Here is a 15,837-nt window from a genome sequence, read left to right as displayed (position 1 = left end):
ACCACTAAGTAGTCAAAACTTGGCTTCCATGTCTTTTGCTGCTCATTCTCCTACATTAAGTTGGTCTTTGCTTATAGTCAGTATCCCTCAATAATAAAAACGTTCCCAGAAATGGGACCTTGTCTAACTCTTTCACCACCATATGCAAATGAAAGAAGTTTAGAAGCTAGAAATGAGGTAATTGTTCAGCCATTCTTGGCTGAGGGGGTTTGGTACCTGGGCGCGCCCCCCCCCCCCCCACCACCAAACGGTTGGGGCCTTATTAGTGATTCTTTCCCCATCACTTCTTGCCTTGAGTCTAATAGGGGCGGCACTGGCCACTGGTTGAGAGTATTAGAGAGTACTATACCAGTGGCTTTTCCTTTTTTTGTGGCATCTGCTGGGAAATGTTAATTACAGCAATTAAGTAAAATGAGGATGTAATACTGCTTAGCAACCCAGTTACCTAATATGTAATTTTACTAATTTGGCCGAATCTGTGTGCTGCAATTGTTTTTGTTTTAATTAAGGATATTGATGGTAATGTTGTCATGTGGAACATTTTAGGCAACATTCCCTAACACCTATCCAGAATTAAGTTAGTACATCAGCATACCTGGTAAGGCAGGTCTTTTAGTTTTTGTTTTCATCAAAACCAGTCAGACAAAGGGGCATATCTGAAGAGCCAGAAACAATCTGTGGCCTAGTACCAGTTATTGATAAAGACTTAAATCATCCCATCTACTGCATGTGGCTTGGCCTTCTGTAGGAATGAATATCCCTACTGCCTCCAAGTCTTGGACAAAAAATTTGACCCGAAAGTATGCTTAGCCTCATGAATCCACCACTCTGGGCATTTGAAGTAGTGTTAAGACATTTCTCCCTTTCTTTGTATCTGGTTTAGAGAGCCATTTCATTTATATGCAGTTCTTTAAATTGATGCTAGATCCATACTGGCCATGAATTTGAAATCTTAATGATTTGTACCTTTTTTTTTTTTGATAAAATGGTCACCTTCTACTCTCAGACCAAAAGGGGTAACTCTGACTCCCTAAATAACCAAGTCACTATAAAAAACACCAGTTGTGAAAGATGGAAAGAACCAGGTTGAAAAAAGAAACAGGAAATGAATGTTAGGCGCATCTCCTAGAACATGTCCTCTCAGTTAACTTTCAAAATCACTTGTTTTGCAGAACTGAATTAATCTGGAAACTAACATTTAGGGGACATAAACCCACATACTTTGGATTTAGCATTAGCCACTGTTTTGTGTGGTTGAGGGACTAAGGGTGGGAGAGAAGCCATAATCTCTCATAGTAGCCATCAATCACAGACTCCATGGAAAAATAGCCCTCTTTGTAGTCTATCTGTTCATTTGGTCATTCATTTAACAAATATTTACTGAGTGCCTGCCATGTGCCTGGAATTATTCTAGGTGCAAGGCATACAGCAGGGAATAATCAAATAAAAATTATTGCCCAGATTGAAGCAATGATAATAATGGCTATTACTATATATTCTCTACCAGGCTCCAATTTCTAATATTATGTGGTTCTATTTATTTGTTCACTTATGCACACTCCTAGCTAAAAGGAAATGTAAAATCATGCTGGCATTTGTGATGTTGCTTTCAACCATGGCTTTCACCCTGGGAACGTGTATCTGAATTTTGCCACGAGGGGATGAAGCATGTCCTTGGGCTTCTCAAGCAGCTTCAGATAAAACTTAGAAATTGGGTGTGAATTGTAGCATGAACGCCTGTCCCAGGGTGCCAGTATTTTTTCTGGCTGGGTAAGAAAGTTATCTTCCCTTGGGAGACAGCATTTTCATGGCTGCTGTAGTTTAGTTCGTGCTACAGATAAAAGACAGATGGTCATATTTTTAAGGATACGCAAATAGCTTGAAATGTAAAATAATTGAAAGATAAATAATCACTATTTCAGAGCCCCTCCTGAGACTATAGATCAGGAAAGATCTTTGGGAAGAATCTGGGGGGAAAAATAAAGAGGCTGTTACTGGCAGAATGGGAAAACTTCAGGCAGACGGATTCTGTCCTTAGCCCTACCTTTCCAAATGCCCAAAAGATGACTTTTAACATTTTAATGTCCTGCTGACATTTACTAGGTAGTTAGCGTCCAGAATTTGGCTACTGTAATGTGTTCCCAAGTATGGTCTACTACAAGTGAAGAGTCTATTAGGAGGCCTTTCACATTTTCAAAGCATTTCAAAATAGGTCAGTTGTGTGTGTGTGTGTGTGTGTGTGTGTGTGTGTGTGTGTGTGTGTGTGTGTGTACTTTCCTTTGCAACCTTACATTCACATTTTCAAAATGTTTTGAAAAACTTGCAATCAGGTAATTAGTCACCAACATGAATTGGACACCTAACATGCGTCAGGTAGGATGCTGGACACCACAGACTCAAGGAGAGATGGAACAAGGCTCCTACTCTGTAGGACATCAAGGTCTGGTGAGGGAGATGAGGTGCCAATCTTACAGCAGTGGGGTAAATGGATTGAAACAATGTGCGGGAGTCCAGAGGAGGGGCATCTACCGTGAGGAGATCACGCTATGGTTGGTCTTGATGGCTGTGCTGTCAACAGCGAGTTTGTTATCCCCAACATCTCCTTACCCAGGAGCTAACTTCCACATGTGAGCCACGGGGCTGACAGAGTAGGCGTTCAAGAACACCTGCTGGCTGCCAGCTTAGACAGTCTCATCTTAGATCTCACAAATCAAATCATGTGCTCCAAGTCAGGTTCTTCCTGGGTGGGCCAATGGCTTTGATCACACTGTGGACTCTCAAGGTGAGAACTGTCCCTTCCATCCCTGGGATGTCACTGACCAGCCTATGCTCAAACACCTCCACAGGTACTGCAGACATTTATGCTTGCCTCTTCCTCCTTCTCATTTCCCACACAGAGTCTTCTCTTTTCTAGACAGGATGTCTCCAAATTATGCTCTTTCTGAAGGAGTTTTGTGTACTATGCTATTCTGATCAGTCTTCAACATCATGATATTGGGATGGAATTACATTTTAGTATCACTGGTTTCCTTTGTGACTCATTTACTTTATGAATTTACACACACTATTCAGAATTGGGGTCCATGGGTTTCATTATACTGCCAAAGAGATTGATAGAACAAAAAGAATGGTAGGTCATGGTGGTAGGTCATGGTCTGCTCAGCATAGGACACAGGAACATCACCTTATTTCATTCCATTCATGTGAATCAGTGTTGTTAGTAACTCTGGGTTGAGTCAACCATCAACTAAATTTCCCATGGTGCTTTGATACCATGTCTCCCTCCTTCTAGTTTTGTTGTTGTTGTTTCTGGCTTAACCTCAGTGCTTAACAATCTTATATTCTTAACCCATGCTTCTTCTTATTACTAGTTCTGAATCTTCCACTGAGTTGATGTCCATGTGTTTTACAACTGCATACATCATTGATAGAAATGTTGAACAGGGTAGGTCTGAGGCCACAGCTCTGCCTCCATTCTTAATTAAATGGACTCATAATGGCTTGTGGTCACTTAACAAAGTACTCATCTGACTGATAAGCTGTGAAACCAGCACTTATTCCTTTTAGAGTCCAAATGAGTATCGAAGAAAACTTTGTCAATACCTTTTTTCTGAATGTTCACTTCCTCTATCACTTTTCCAGTAATCTTGTTTCTGAATGAAATAGTTGAATATAAGAAAGCCACATAGGCTCTCACAAACTACTGTTGCCTGTTTTCCAAAGTGAAAAATGATTACTTAAAAAATCCATTACAAAATCTTGCTTAGGAACAGGTTCACAGAATCTAATTTCTTTCACATTTTGAAAACCAGGATATCATTTCCACTTTTCCTATCTTCTAATCTCTCACTTGTTCTCCCCGATTTCCCAAAGATTCCCCCCCCCCGAGTTTCACTCATGTAGTGTCTCCATCCTTCCAGTGCCTGGTGTGTAATCTTCCCAGCAAAGACTTGTGTTCCTCTGAAGCAGTGGTGTGCTCTTCCCAATACCACTTCTTCCTGGGCTTCCACTGCACCTTACTCGGGCTCGAATCTCAAACAATTCTTTTCATAAAGCAGCAAAGTAAGAAAGCACAAATTATATTTTCTTTCAGCCATCCGTCCATATCACTGTTAGCCTGAATGCAGAGCTGCCTCCTCTTTATCATCCTGCACCACAAACATCTAAAGATAGCAGCTCCTGTTGTCTTTGGCATTGCTAGGGAATCTGTCCTCATCTGAATGACTCTTTCTTTTGAATAGTGTGTTAACAACCAGTGAAAGCTTCCTGTCCTTTGCAGTGGGCATGGCCCTTGGGGATCCTGGCGTAATGTAACTCAGAACGCAGATATTTAATGGTTAAGATCTCAAGGACCTCTTGCAGTGTAGCTTTAGCTTACATTGAGTCTGAGGTGCCTGTGAGGCCCCTGAGTGAAGATGCTCAGAGAGCAGACTACTGGACAGCATAGTATCCAAGGCTGTACATCCAGTTTATTCTATTGGCTTGGGGTTGGAAATATGCCAATACAAATTCATCTCAAGAGAAAGATTTCACAGAGCATTTATGAGTGTAATCAGCCACTATTTTTTTCTCTCTCTTCCTAGTTGCTGCTACACCTCTCACAAAAGGGGTAAGAGAAAGGATCTTGATCTTAAGTTGTCCAGTGCCCTTGTGTCATCTTTGCAGCACCACGATTTATAAAACAACCAAATCTCTGTCCAGCCTCCTCACCACAGCACCGTGGTGAAGGTCTACATTTCTATGTAACATCCCCAAATTATTGCTGTGGACAATCAAAAGCAACTAGCTTCAATGATATAAAGAACCGAAAGGAAGTCTATTTCCAATATCTTGATAGGAATGAAATAATAAATATGTTAATCTGTGGTGCCCTTCTTTGTCCTTGTCCCAGAATCCACTGCTCTCCATTCTTGTGACGGAATTGCTTTCCCTCTGGAGGAAGATCTTCATAATTATCAGGTTGCCCCAATGAGGAGGAATAATTCTCCAGATAACACCTAACCCTGGCTCATGGCCTTCATTTGTCATTTGTCAGAGGCTTCATATTGTAGGAGTGAGTCTCCTAAGACCTGGGGCTGAACCTGGAATGGAGAGGCTGTGGGAATTAGTATCTCCTCAAGGCTGGGGCCATGTCTGTTCTCACACTACCCCTAGCCTTAGTCTGCATAGAGTAGGTGCTTTTATTAGTCTGCTCAGGCTGCCTTAACAAAACTCCACAAACCTGGTGGCTTAAACCACAGAAATTTATTTTTTCACATGTCTGGAGGCTAGAACTCCAAGATCAGGGTGTGGTGGGGTTAGTTTCTTGTGAGGGTTTTCTTCCTGGCTTACAGACAGCTAGCTGCCTTCTTGCTCTGTCCACCCAGGGCCTTTCCTCTGTGTGGGTGCAGAGGGAGAGTGCTCGCAGGTATCTCTTCCTATTTTATTTAAGGACACTAGTCCTCTTGGCTAAGGCTACACCCTCTTTAACTCCTTATAGGCCCTATTTCCAAGTACAATCACATCAGGGGTTAGGACTTCAACATATGAATTCTTAGGGGGACATAATTCAGTCCATAACAATGCACCATACATATACGTGGGATATAGCAGTTCGTGACTAGTGAATCTTTGATTGATTGAATGGATGAATGACTTCGTGATTGATTTTTGGTGGTCAGTTGGAAGGAGAAGAGACTTGAACAGAGCAGGAATTTCCTCTAAGGCCCCTTAGAGCAGCTCTGAATCCAAAAGGATCCTGTAACTTCAACTGGTGGGTCTCCGCATCTCTCCTGTCCCATTTACTGGAGGCCAGTAGGTTTGTGTAAATTAATGAGGCCACAGATATCGGTTTCATTCCATGTGGACCAGTTAATTTCATCTGGGAAAGGCTATTCCATAACCACAGGCAATAGGCATTAGGTATTAGGAGCTAGACATGGACAATTTAGAATAACCCAGACACAAACATGCCAGAGTTAAGCTCATCTAGTATTCCAGCACTGAACTGCCACTATAAAACAAACACACAAAGCAGGAATGCCACACAGGGTCAGAATGCAGATATTTTTTTCTTTGCAATGGAAGTCCTCATTCTAAATATCAGAGTGGAAAATTTTGGTTCATTTCAGTCTTGTAATCTCTTAAAGCTACTCTTTAAGTTGTATAGTATATGTTTAGAGAAAAATTTAGGAATAAATAAAAAACATCAGAAGAAATGAAATCACCCATAAAATTTCTTGACACCTTAATAAAATTGTTTCTAAGCTTTTCTTTTACATACTTGAATTGCATATCTAGAGCTTTTCAAGAGACATATATGCATTTCCCACATTTAAATATATGTTTATAAAATAATTTTCAAGGTCTATATAACACTCCATCTAGAAGATGTGTAGTCATATGCATCCTGTGGATATACGTGGGATTTATTACCAGTATGTACACAAGGTAGCAGGAAAGATAATTTGCTTTATCTCATAGTTTACATACAGAATTTTATGTTTCATTAGCCAGTATTGGCATAGTCAAAAGAACACATAATTCAGCCTGCCTGCTATTCTTCAGATAGCAAATTTATATTAAATTCCTTTAATATAAATATCATATCATTCACACTTGGAGAGTTGAAAAATGAATTATTTCCTTTTCTTTTCAATCAATGAGGATTTGGTGATGAGATGACTAACAAAGTACACTGATGGTCCTCCCCTCAAAGGCTCTCTTCTCATCATTACTTCCTATAACATGCTGAGTTTCCCCCAAGCACTCCCCATACGTGCTATTGGTGAGCTAGATACAGGGCTCTCATACACGTTACACTCTGTTAGTAATTTCATTCCTTGTACACAGACCTACCAAATGCCAATTAAAGTGACATTCTCCATGAGGGCGGCATATTTTTTCTTGTTTCCCTGTGTCTCTCTGTTATATTTATGCTGGCCCTGGATTGTGACAGAGTCGATGTGTCCTAGGTGGAAATTTAGGGGCTAGAAAGTGAGGATGTTAGGCGAGGGAAGGCACAAGGGAACTCATTTTTCTTGAATGCTTACTACGATGCACTAAATACTGGAATAAGTGCTTTATATATTTTATTATATTTAATACTAATCATAGGAGGCAGGGATTATGTTCTTAAAATAAGAAAACTGAGACCCTGGCCAGGTTACAGGTTGGATTCCTGGTCAGGACGTATGCCCAGGTTCCTGGCTAGATCCCTAGTAGGAGGCTTGCAGGAGGCAGGGAGTTGAGATTTCACTCTCACATTAATGTTTCTCTCTCACTCTCTCTCCCTCTCCTTTCTTTTCTAAAAATCAATAAAAAGTAAAAAAAAAAAACTGAGGAAACATGTGAAATGATTACCATGGTGAAGTTAATGAACACATCACCTCATATGATTACCTTCTTGTTTGTTTTGGTAAGAACACTTAAGATCTACTCTCTTAGCAAATTTCAAGTATAAAATACAGTGTTATTAGCTATGGTTACCAGGCTATCCATTCGAGCCTTATTATTCATTTTATAACTAAAAGTTTGTACCCTTTGACCATTATCTCATTTGCCCCAGTCCCCTGACCCTGACAACCATCATTGTACTCTCCATTTCTGTGAGTTCCACTTCCTCCCCCGCCCCAGATTCCACATGTAAGTGAAATCATGCAGTATTTGTCTTTCTCTGTCTGGCTTATTTCACTTAGCATAATGCCCTCCAGGTTTATCCATGATGTTGCAAATGGCAAGATTTCCTTATTTTTAAAGGCTGAATAATATTCCATTTATCCATCGATAGGCACTTAAGTTGTTTTCATAGCTTGGCTATTGTGAATAATAATGCAATGAACATGGAGTGCAGATATTTCTCTGAGATACTTGATTTTACTTCCTTTGGATATGTTCCCAGAAATGGGATTGCTGGATCATATAGTTGTTCTAATTTTAATTTTTTGAGGAAACTCCATATACTAGCATCCATACTGGAAGTACCAATTTACAATCCCAACAACAGACAAGGGTTCCCTTCTCGCCATAGTCTTGCCAATATTTGTTCTCTCTTGTGAATTTCTCAATCTTCAAAGAATTTTACAGCCAAAAGGTTTTTCAATGCTTTTTCTTCAAGTTGGCACTACACACCACTAACTTTGTAAGTAAAGAAAAGCTCCTCTAAGTTATATAGCGAGCTTGTTGCTAGAAATTCTACAAGCTACAATATGTTTTATTACATTGATAACTCTGGTCTACAATGTTTATGCTTACATGAGAATATAAGCTTTTGGATTTCCTTTGTGCAGGTTTTAATCTAGAGGTAACAAGGGCTTTGCCTAAGAAAATAACTATCCCCCCCCCCCCCCCCCGGCCCCAAGCAAATAGACCTGAGATTTCTGGAGCAACTGGTAAAGTGTTTCTTTCTGTGTTAAAAGATAAGGCTGAAAATAAAAAGACCCCCAAAGAGAAGTAACATTTATTAAATTATACTTATACTATCCTGAAAATTATTGATATGATAGTCTCTCCCAAAAGAAGGTTGCAATATTAAGAAGTAGGCGAGAGCTTGAGAGATCCAAGTGTTTGCAGGGGGCATGTGAGAAGTAGGATGAGCCAGTGCCTGCTCAGAAGGCAGGACTCTGAGACTTTTAAGTCTGGCTTTTCAGAAAGCATTTTGTGTGTTCTGAAGTCAGTACAAACAACGTGTGCAGTAAAAATCACTCTTGAAAATCCATTGAATCTCCTATAAAGTTCAGTTATCTTCCTTTTCTCAGGAAGTCCAACATCGCCACTTCTCAAGCTTTAACACAGGTTGCTACTTCTTCAATGGAGTCCCATGACTGTTCCCCTGCATTTGGAGACATGTGCATGAGAAATGCACACCCAGACGTACCCTCAGTGCAGCCAGATGCTCCCAACTACAAGAAACAGGGGACCTGAGTCTAAGCCAGGAAACAATGGCTTCCCTGTCCCACCCAGGAATGAAACCATGGAGGGAATTTGACACACTATTTAAATTGTTGTCTCTCTCTCATTTATTCAATTCTTTCTTTTTGCATGAGTGAGTCAAGTTGAATTTATCTAATGTTAGTTAAAGTCATATTAATCAAACTCCTCTGCATATTCAACTTGATGCATAGCCGTTGGACACCTTCTTAATCTCACTTGACCATCGGAGGGGAACTGGGTGAAGGGATGGCAGAAAGCCCTGGTGATCACAAGGGTGCAGCGGACCCTTTCATTTCAGATCAGAAGAATGACAGCAAGTCACCAAATGACATGCCAGGTGATTAAGGTAGTTCAACTTTGATAATCTTTGATGATCTCTCTCTCTCTCTCCCTCATCAGGCTGGTCCATTCAGGTCCAGGGAAAGGATCTCCCCAGGCTGGTGTGGATCTGTCCTTTGCAACACGAACGGGTACCAGGCAGGGGATTGAAACGCATCTCTTCAGGGCTGAAATCAGCAGGGACCTCTCCCACTGGACCAGGAGCATAGTACAGGGCTGCCACAACTCAGCTGAACTCATTGCCGAAGTCACCACAGGTGAGCACTGCTGGCTACGGGCTCCCCATGTCACACTCTTCCAGGAAGAACACACCCTCAACTTCGCCCTGGCCTCAAAGTGGCTTCCATTCCTGGCCTTTGGGGATACTTAAAATGTCAAAGGTAAACTTAAAATCTTCTAAATTTTACCATATGCCCTCCTGAACTGGAGCCTAAGAGTTTGACTGTGAAAAGCCTTATCCCATCTTCATTCAAGGAAAGTTCTGATTTGGCAAGTCAGATGCAGTTTCCTGCCTATAACCCAGGTGGGTTACTGGAGGCATGAACTTTAAGGCATCAACTAGAAGGGTTCTTGTTATAAGCAACAGAAATAGATTCTGAGTACTTTATCACAGGATATAATTGTTGAAAATATATTAGGTAGCTCACAGAACTGATCAGAAAACAGGCCAACCAGGCTCTAAGAAAAGAGCCAGAACCAAAGGCAACTCAGTGGGGGAAGCAGAGCAAAGGGTTGATGCTTGGGGACAGTCAGCATTCACTCCTGCCCCTGGTATGAAAGAATAGGCCAGCCGGATGGAGAGAGCACACAATTGAGCACAATCCACATTCTTGTAGTGTGCTAAGAAATGGGACGTGTGTATAGAAGGAAGAACCCTACTATACTGTACTATGGATTGAGAACTTGCTATATGCAGGCAATTTATATAAGGTCTTTTAGTGTTTCTCATTCTGTGAGAAACAACCCTTTTGGGGTCCTAAAATCAACTAACTGAGACAAGACCAACATTTTAAAAAAGAAATAATTTGGAATAGAAACATCAGTGTAAATCTGTTTTGGGTTGTGTGTGTGTATGTGTATGTGTGTGTGTCTCCTAGGTCACAATGCATAGCCTCATCTCATCTAATAATCCTCACGATTCCCTTGTCTTTGTGATTTTAAAAGTCAGAAAGCAAATTCTTAAGTAACTTGCCCAAGATCACACACCTAATAAACAACAGCATTGACTTTATGTTGTGTGTCTCTCAAGTCCATTCTTCATTCCCTGCACTGTCTACAGAACCATGGAACTTCTCACTGTTCTGTTATTGTTCTCAAAACAACAGTTCTGTTCAGAATGCTGTGATAAGTAACTTTTCATGCCAATCTCCAATCCATACAGATAGGTAGGCAGGTAGATAGGTGATAAATAGATGAGATAGATAGATGATAGATAGATAGATAGATAGATAGATAGATAGATAGACAGACAGACAGGAAATACATGCTGTAAAGTCTTGTACATCTGCTAAGGTGGACTCCATATTTAAGCCAGTGTTTTTCATCAGCCAGCACGACATACAGTTAACACTGCCTATAATGCTACTGTTCCTGACTCTGAGCTCTAAGACAAATTGTTTCTGGTTCTGAGGTCCAAGACCACCTTCGTCTAGGTCTCCTGTGGTCACTCATAAACAGGGCATTAGGTGACACAGTGTGGAGTATCCTCAACAACAGTCTTCCAGTAAACCCAACTTTGAGAGTTCTTCTTATAACATTCTCAGTACACCCTCTTCTCTCATGCTTTCTTGCCAGTTCTTTCATTTTTCTCTGTCATTGAGGATGTAGTACAAGGTAATAGTCACAAGTGTGGGTTTTAAAGTCAGAATGGCCCGGATTCAAATTCTAGCTCTATTTCTTTCTCAGTCCCTTACTGAAACTTCATAGTTTTTTCCATCTATAAAAAGAAAGAAATCATAGTACCTACCTCATAGGGTGTAATCAAGAATTGAGCGAAATAATCCATGTAAAACAGCTGGTACTTGGCACGTAGTAAGTGCTCACTAGGTATCATCAGTGGTGTCTCTTGTAAGTATTTCTCCAGATCTATGCGGGCCAGTATGCTAGGCTCTGGTCATGTGTGGCTATTTAAATTGAAATCAATTAAAATTAAATAAGTGCCTCAGTCACACTAGCCACACTTCATGTGCTCAACCGTCACTTGTGCCTAATGGCTACTACCTTGGACAGTGGAAATCCAGAGCCTCTCCTTCGCGGTGGGAAGCTCTGCTCTCAAGGATTTCCCACGTGACATTATGGGTACAGTGTTTCCGAACTTTAGCTGTGCTGAAAACAGCAACAAAAACAATGTTTTTAAGTGCTATCCTCAAAAGCCTCAGATTGCCGACTCCCACCCCCAGGGAAGCTGATCAGACCAGTCTGGGGTGGGGCCTGAGCACTTGCATCTAATGAAGTACCAGGTGGCGCTGATGCTGCTGGTCCATGCCTCTGTGAGTGTACTGCCCTGGGGTGCAGCTTCCTCCTGCACCCAGGAGTATTCGAAAAGATGGGACACGCATCAATGTGTAGTAGGGTTTCTCCACACTTCCTCTACTCGTGCAGATATGAAAAACCAGTTATTTTGTAGAATTTTTACTGCATCTCCAAGCTAATTGATCTTTTTGAAATTATCCTGAAACAAATGAATGCCCCCAAATATTCTCCAACATTGTTGAAAACCTTTTCTGTCACTGAATCTTATTTAAGTTTATATGCCCATTCTGCATGGCAAGAAAAACTGGAGTTTTTGAACCCATGAGTAGGAAAAGTCCTAAGCCACCTGAAAACAAAATTGAATGAAGTTTTACGTGCAATATCAAAGAAGTTCAGACTCCTTGCAACAACCTCAGGAGTGTTCTAGGAAAGAATAAAGATGGCCAAAGGGATCTGGTTTAGTTGACATTCCACAAATTCCATAAACTCCTTCTCTCTCAATAAACAGAACTCTATTTCAACCAGAAAACAATGAGGCTGTTGGTAGACCAGCCAAAGGAGAATAAGACGGGCTTGTGTGGACTGAGCTAGCTGGGTGTTGGGAGAAAAGAGATGATGGCAGCGAGCAAAGGTGCAACCCAGCTACAAATTGAAAAACGCCTGCAGAGTTGGGCAAAGGGGCTTAGGTTTTAATCAGGGCTTCAATTAATTTGCTAATGTGTTCAATTTATCCTGTGTAGGTTGAGAGAATCGTCAGGTAACTAATTCTATTACATAAAGGCCATGAATGCCATTTGAAGTCACTAGAATTAAAAATAATCACAACCAGTTCATTCAGAATATCTGATGGCATAACTTCAAAGTTCAAACATAGAGGAAGGGGAAAAAGAGAAACCCAGAGTTATAACCCATTCACACACATATTCTGCAGTTGGTAGAAGTGAAAATTGTTAAAAACGAGGATTCAAGATGAGAAGCCATAAGTACGTTTACCAGTATCCTTGGTTATCCTTGGACCAGAAGGGTGGCAATAGTCTAGGGCCCTTCTGAGAAGATAACAAGGCTTATTGAAGAGCTCAAAGACTAATAGAGAATGTGCCTTTGGAAAATATCAGCCCTCAGTTACAAGGTGAACGCTGCCTGGGGTAAGTCGGAGGAAGGGGTTCGTGTTCTAACCGAGCTTTGATCAGAAGCCACCTCATTCTGTGAGCACATACAGACCTCTGTTCCTCTGCCACCCCACTGTTGTTATAACTCTGAGATACCAAGATCCCTCTCCACATCCCTCCATATCCTGAGACCCAGAGTGTGAGAAGCTACATGGCACAGAGTGTAAAGAACTTGAATTCTGAAATCTAAACCACCTGAGTTGTGGCAAGCTCACCTCTCAAATCTTCGCTTTTTTTTTCACCTGTAGAATATCCAGCTAAGGTCCTGCAACAGAAGGGTGTGGAAAGTAAAATTCAGTTTGGTTTATAATGCAGAGCTAAGCTAGTGTTGGTATAGAGTGCTCAATAATGCCCTTATTCTGCTCTTCCGTAACCCCCTCCCTCAAGAGTTTTCACTTGTTTATGGAGGCCTGAGTGGATTTGCTTGCCAGAGTCTGTTAAATGTGGTGGTTTGTGATAAAAAATAAATAAATAAATCCAGCCGATACTTGTTAATCTTTCCAGAACTCTTTGGTCAAGGGTTTTAAATATTCTCAAGTCTTCCTAATGGGAACTCGGATTCTGAGGGCAGTCCCTTCACCAGCTCATAAGCTCAAAGCACAAGTCTCCTTCCTAAACACAATGAGCATAGCAGCACAGATGAAAGCCGGCACCTCACCTGATCGAGAGGTTTCAGTTTTGTTCCTTTGCATCAGAGGGCACCATGTGGGCAGCACCCGAGGTTCCTGGACGCCACACTGGGCAGAGGAAGGACACAGCCCTCTTCATGCACCGGCCACACCTGATATCTATCAGTTACAACTGCTTTTCCAGAGCCAAGGTCATCCGCTCATCGGGAAATTTAAAAAGGCACTCCGTTTATAAAATGAGCTTGGTTCAACTTTCTTAAAAAAAAAATTTAGATTATTTTTGAACAACTCACTCCTGACTTCTTAGGTGTGTCAAATTTGTGAATGTTGGTGATGTACGTAATGCTTGTTTTTCTCACCTGGTAGTAAAGACAATAGTGTGCACCCTGTGTGTGTGTGTGTGTGTGTGTGTGTGTGTGTGTGTGTGTGTTGTTGTTGTTGTTGTTGATGATGATGATTCAGAGGTAGCTTACTCTAAATCAGATGTCAGTATTTTCAGGCTTGAGACAAGGACTCCTATGTGTTATCTGATGGACAGATTAGGGCTGGGGACCAGATAAAATGCAGTAAATCCCAGCAAATGGGATTTCTTTCTGTTTATTTCCTTTAGTTTCACTGAGCAAGTTAAATTACAAGATCAAAATAAACCCAAGGAGAATATTTTAATGAACAATTACTTATTTTTAACTTTAGAAAGAAATTCAGGGTTGGCCCCTGGGACTGAGGAGAGTTGAAATTAAGTGCCTGGGAAAATGGGTTGCCTTCAGTAGTTCATCTCTCTCTCTCTTCCTCTCCCCCTAGCTTGCACCTACAGAAACCAGGAGTGCCGTCTGACCATACATTATGACAATGGATTTTCTATTACCACTGAACCACAGGAGGGTGCCTTTCCCAAGACAATCATACAGGCCCCATATGAAAAGTTGAAAATGTCTTCAGATGATGGAATCAGGATGCTGTATTTAGATTTTGGAGGCAAAGATGGAGAGCTTGTAAGTGCCCTTTAGAAAGTGTGATTTCTTATATTTCATTATGCAACACACCTATAATGGCTCGCAAACATAGTGCTGCCTTGTATTTATTTAGCATTTGACTATTTAAAAAGTACTTGCAGATTCATGTCTTTTTTTTTTTCTTTTAAATATATATGTTTTTATTTCAGAGAGGAAGGGACAGGGAGAAATAGAAACATCAACGATGAGAGGAAATCATTGATCGGCCATCTCCTGAATGCCCCCTAGTGGGGATTGAGCCCACAACCCGGGCATGTGCCTTGACCAGAATCAAACCCGGGACCCTTCAGTCCTCAGGCTTATGCTCTATCCACAGAGCCAAACTGGCTAGGGTCAGGTTCATGTCTTATTTGATCTTTAAAAAACTGATCAAATTCAATTTTTCCAGTTATTTATGTTAGTCTTATTTTCCACTAGAATACTACATAGATATTTGAACCCAAGGAAATAATCCTTTATGAAGTCAGCATTAAATTATGCTCAAATATAGCTTCAAAATGTAAATCATTTTTAAAAAGTATCAAGCATCTCATCTAGCGTGGGCATTGTGCTGTGTCAGGGATGCAGAGATGTGAAATAGCAGGTTCTGGTCACCTGGGAGGTCCCACAGGAGCAGAGGGCATAGAGCACTGAGGTAGGGGCTGGACCAGGGGCAGATTCCAAGCCACAGGGGAGAGAGGGCCAAAGGCCCAGAAGTTTTGGGGGGAAATGTGAAATGTCCAACAAAATGCAAATTTTCCAGTGAAGGAATCATGCTTTTCATATCAATGCAAATAGTCCCTGTGTTTCAATCTGTGATTTTCTGTGATTATTACCACCTGCTGTAATGAGAAAGTACATTAGTTCAGATTCACTGAAGGGTGAGAACTGCCCTTCCTTCTATTTTCTAGCACGTGTCGTTCTTGAGATTTCTCAGGAAGACATAGCATCTCATTTAAGCTGTGGAATGTAGAAGATCAAAGAGGACCTTGATTTTGTAATAATTAGTCTCAATTTGGGTCCTTCCTAGTCACTGGATTAGTCAACAAATATGTATTGACTTCCACTTGAGAACAGGGATGGGGAATACATAAAATTCAGAGATAAATCTCAATTTTAAAGATCCAGGAATTTCACTTGGCCAGTGTGGTTCAGTGGTTGAGCATTGACCTATGAACCAGGAGGTCACGGTTCGATTCCCAGTCAGGGCACACGCCCAGGTTTCGGGCTCGATCCCCAGTGGGGTGTGTGCAGGAGGCAGCCAATCAAATATTTTCTCTCATCATGTTTCTATCTCTCTCTCCCTCTCCTTTCCTCTCTGAAATC

At 41.2% G+C, this 15,837-nt stretch overlaps 2 protein-coding genes across 3 annotated transcripts in view; one reads left to right on the top strand and one right to left on the bottom strand.

The window, feature by feature from the left end:
* MTBP (MDM2 binding protein) overlaps positions 1 to 15,837 on the bottom strand; it is a 97,056-nt gene that overhangs the window by 13,861 nt on the left and 67,358 nt on the right. The gene's annotated exons all lie outside the window — the stretch shown is intronic.
* Positions 1 to 15,837, top strand: part of SNTB1 (syntrophin beta 1) — a 194,781-nt gene that overhangs the window by 172,884 nt on the left and 6,060 nt on the right. For both annotated transcript variants that reach the window (XM_079796355.1, XM_079796356.1), the window contains exons 6-7: positions 9,310 to 9,506; positions 14,321 to 14,511. In XM_079796355.1, coding sequence (XP_079652481.1) covers positions 9,310 to 9,506; positions 14,321 to 14,511 — 388 coding nt within the window. The remainder of the gene's footprint in view (positions 1 to 9,309; positions 9,507 to 14,320; positions 14,512 to 15,837) is intronic.

Source organism: Cnephaeus nilssonii, assembly GCF_951640355.1.
Source record: "Cnephaeus nilssonii genome assembly, chromosome: 18".
Lineage (NCBI taxonomy): Eukaryota > Metazoa > Chordata > Mammalia > Chiroptera > Vespertilionidae > Cnephaeus > Cnephaeus nilssonii.
Note: the sequence above shows the minus strand (reverse complement) of the source record. Positions and strands in the feature narration are given on the sequence as shown.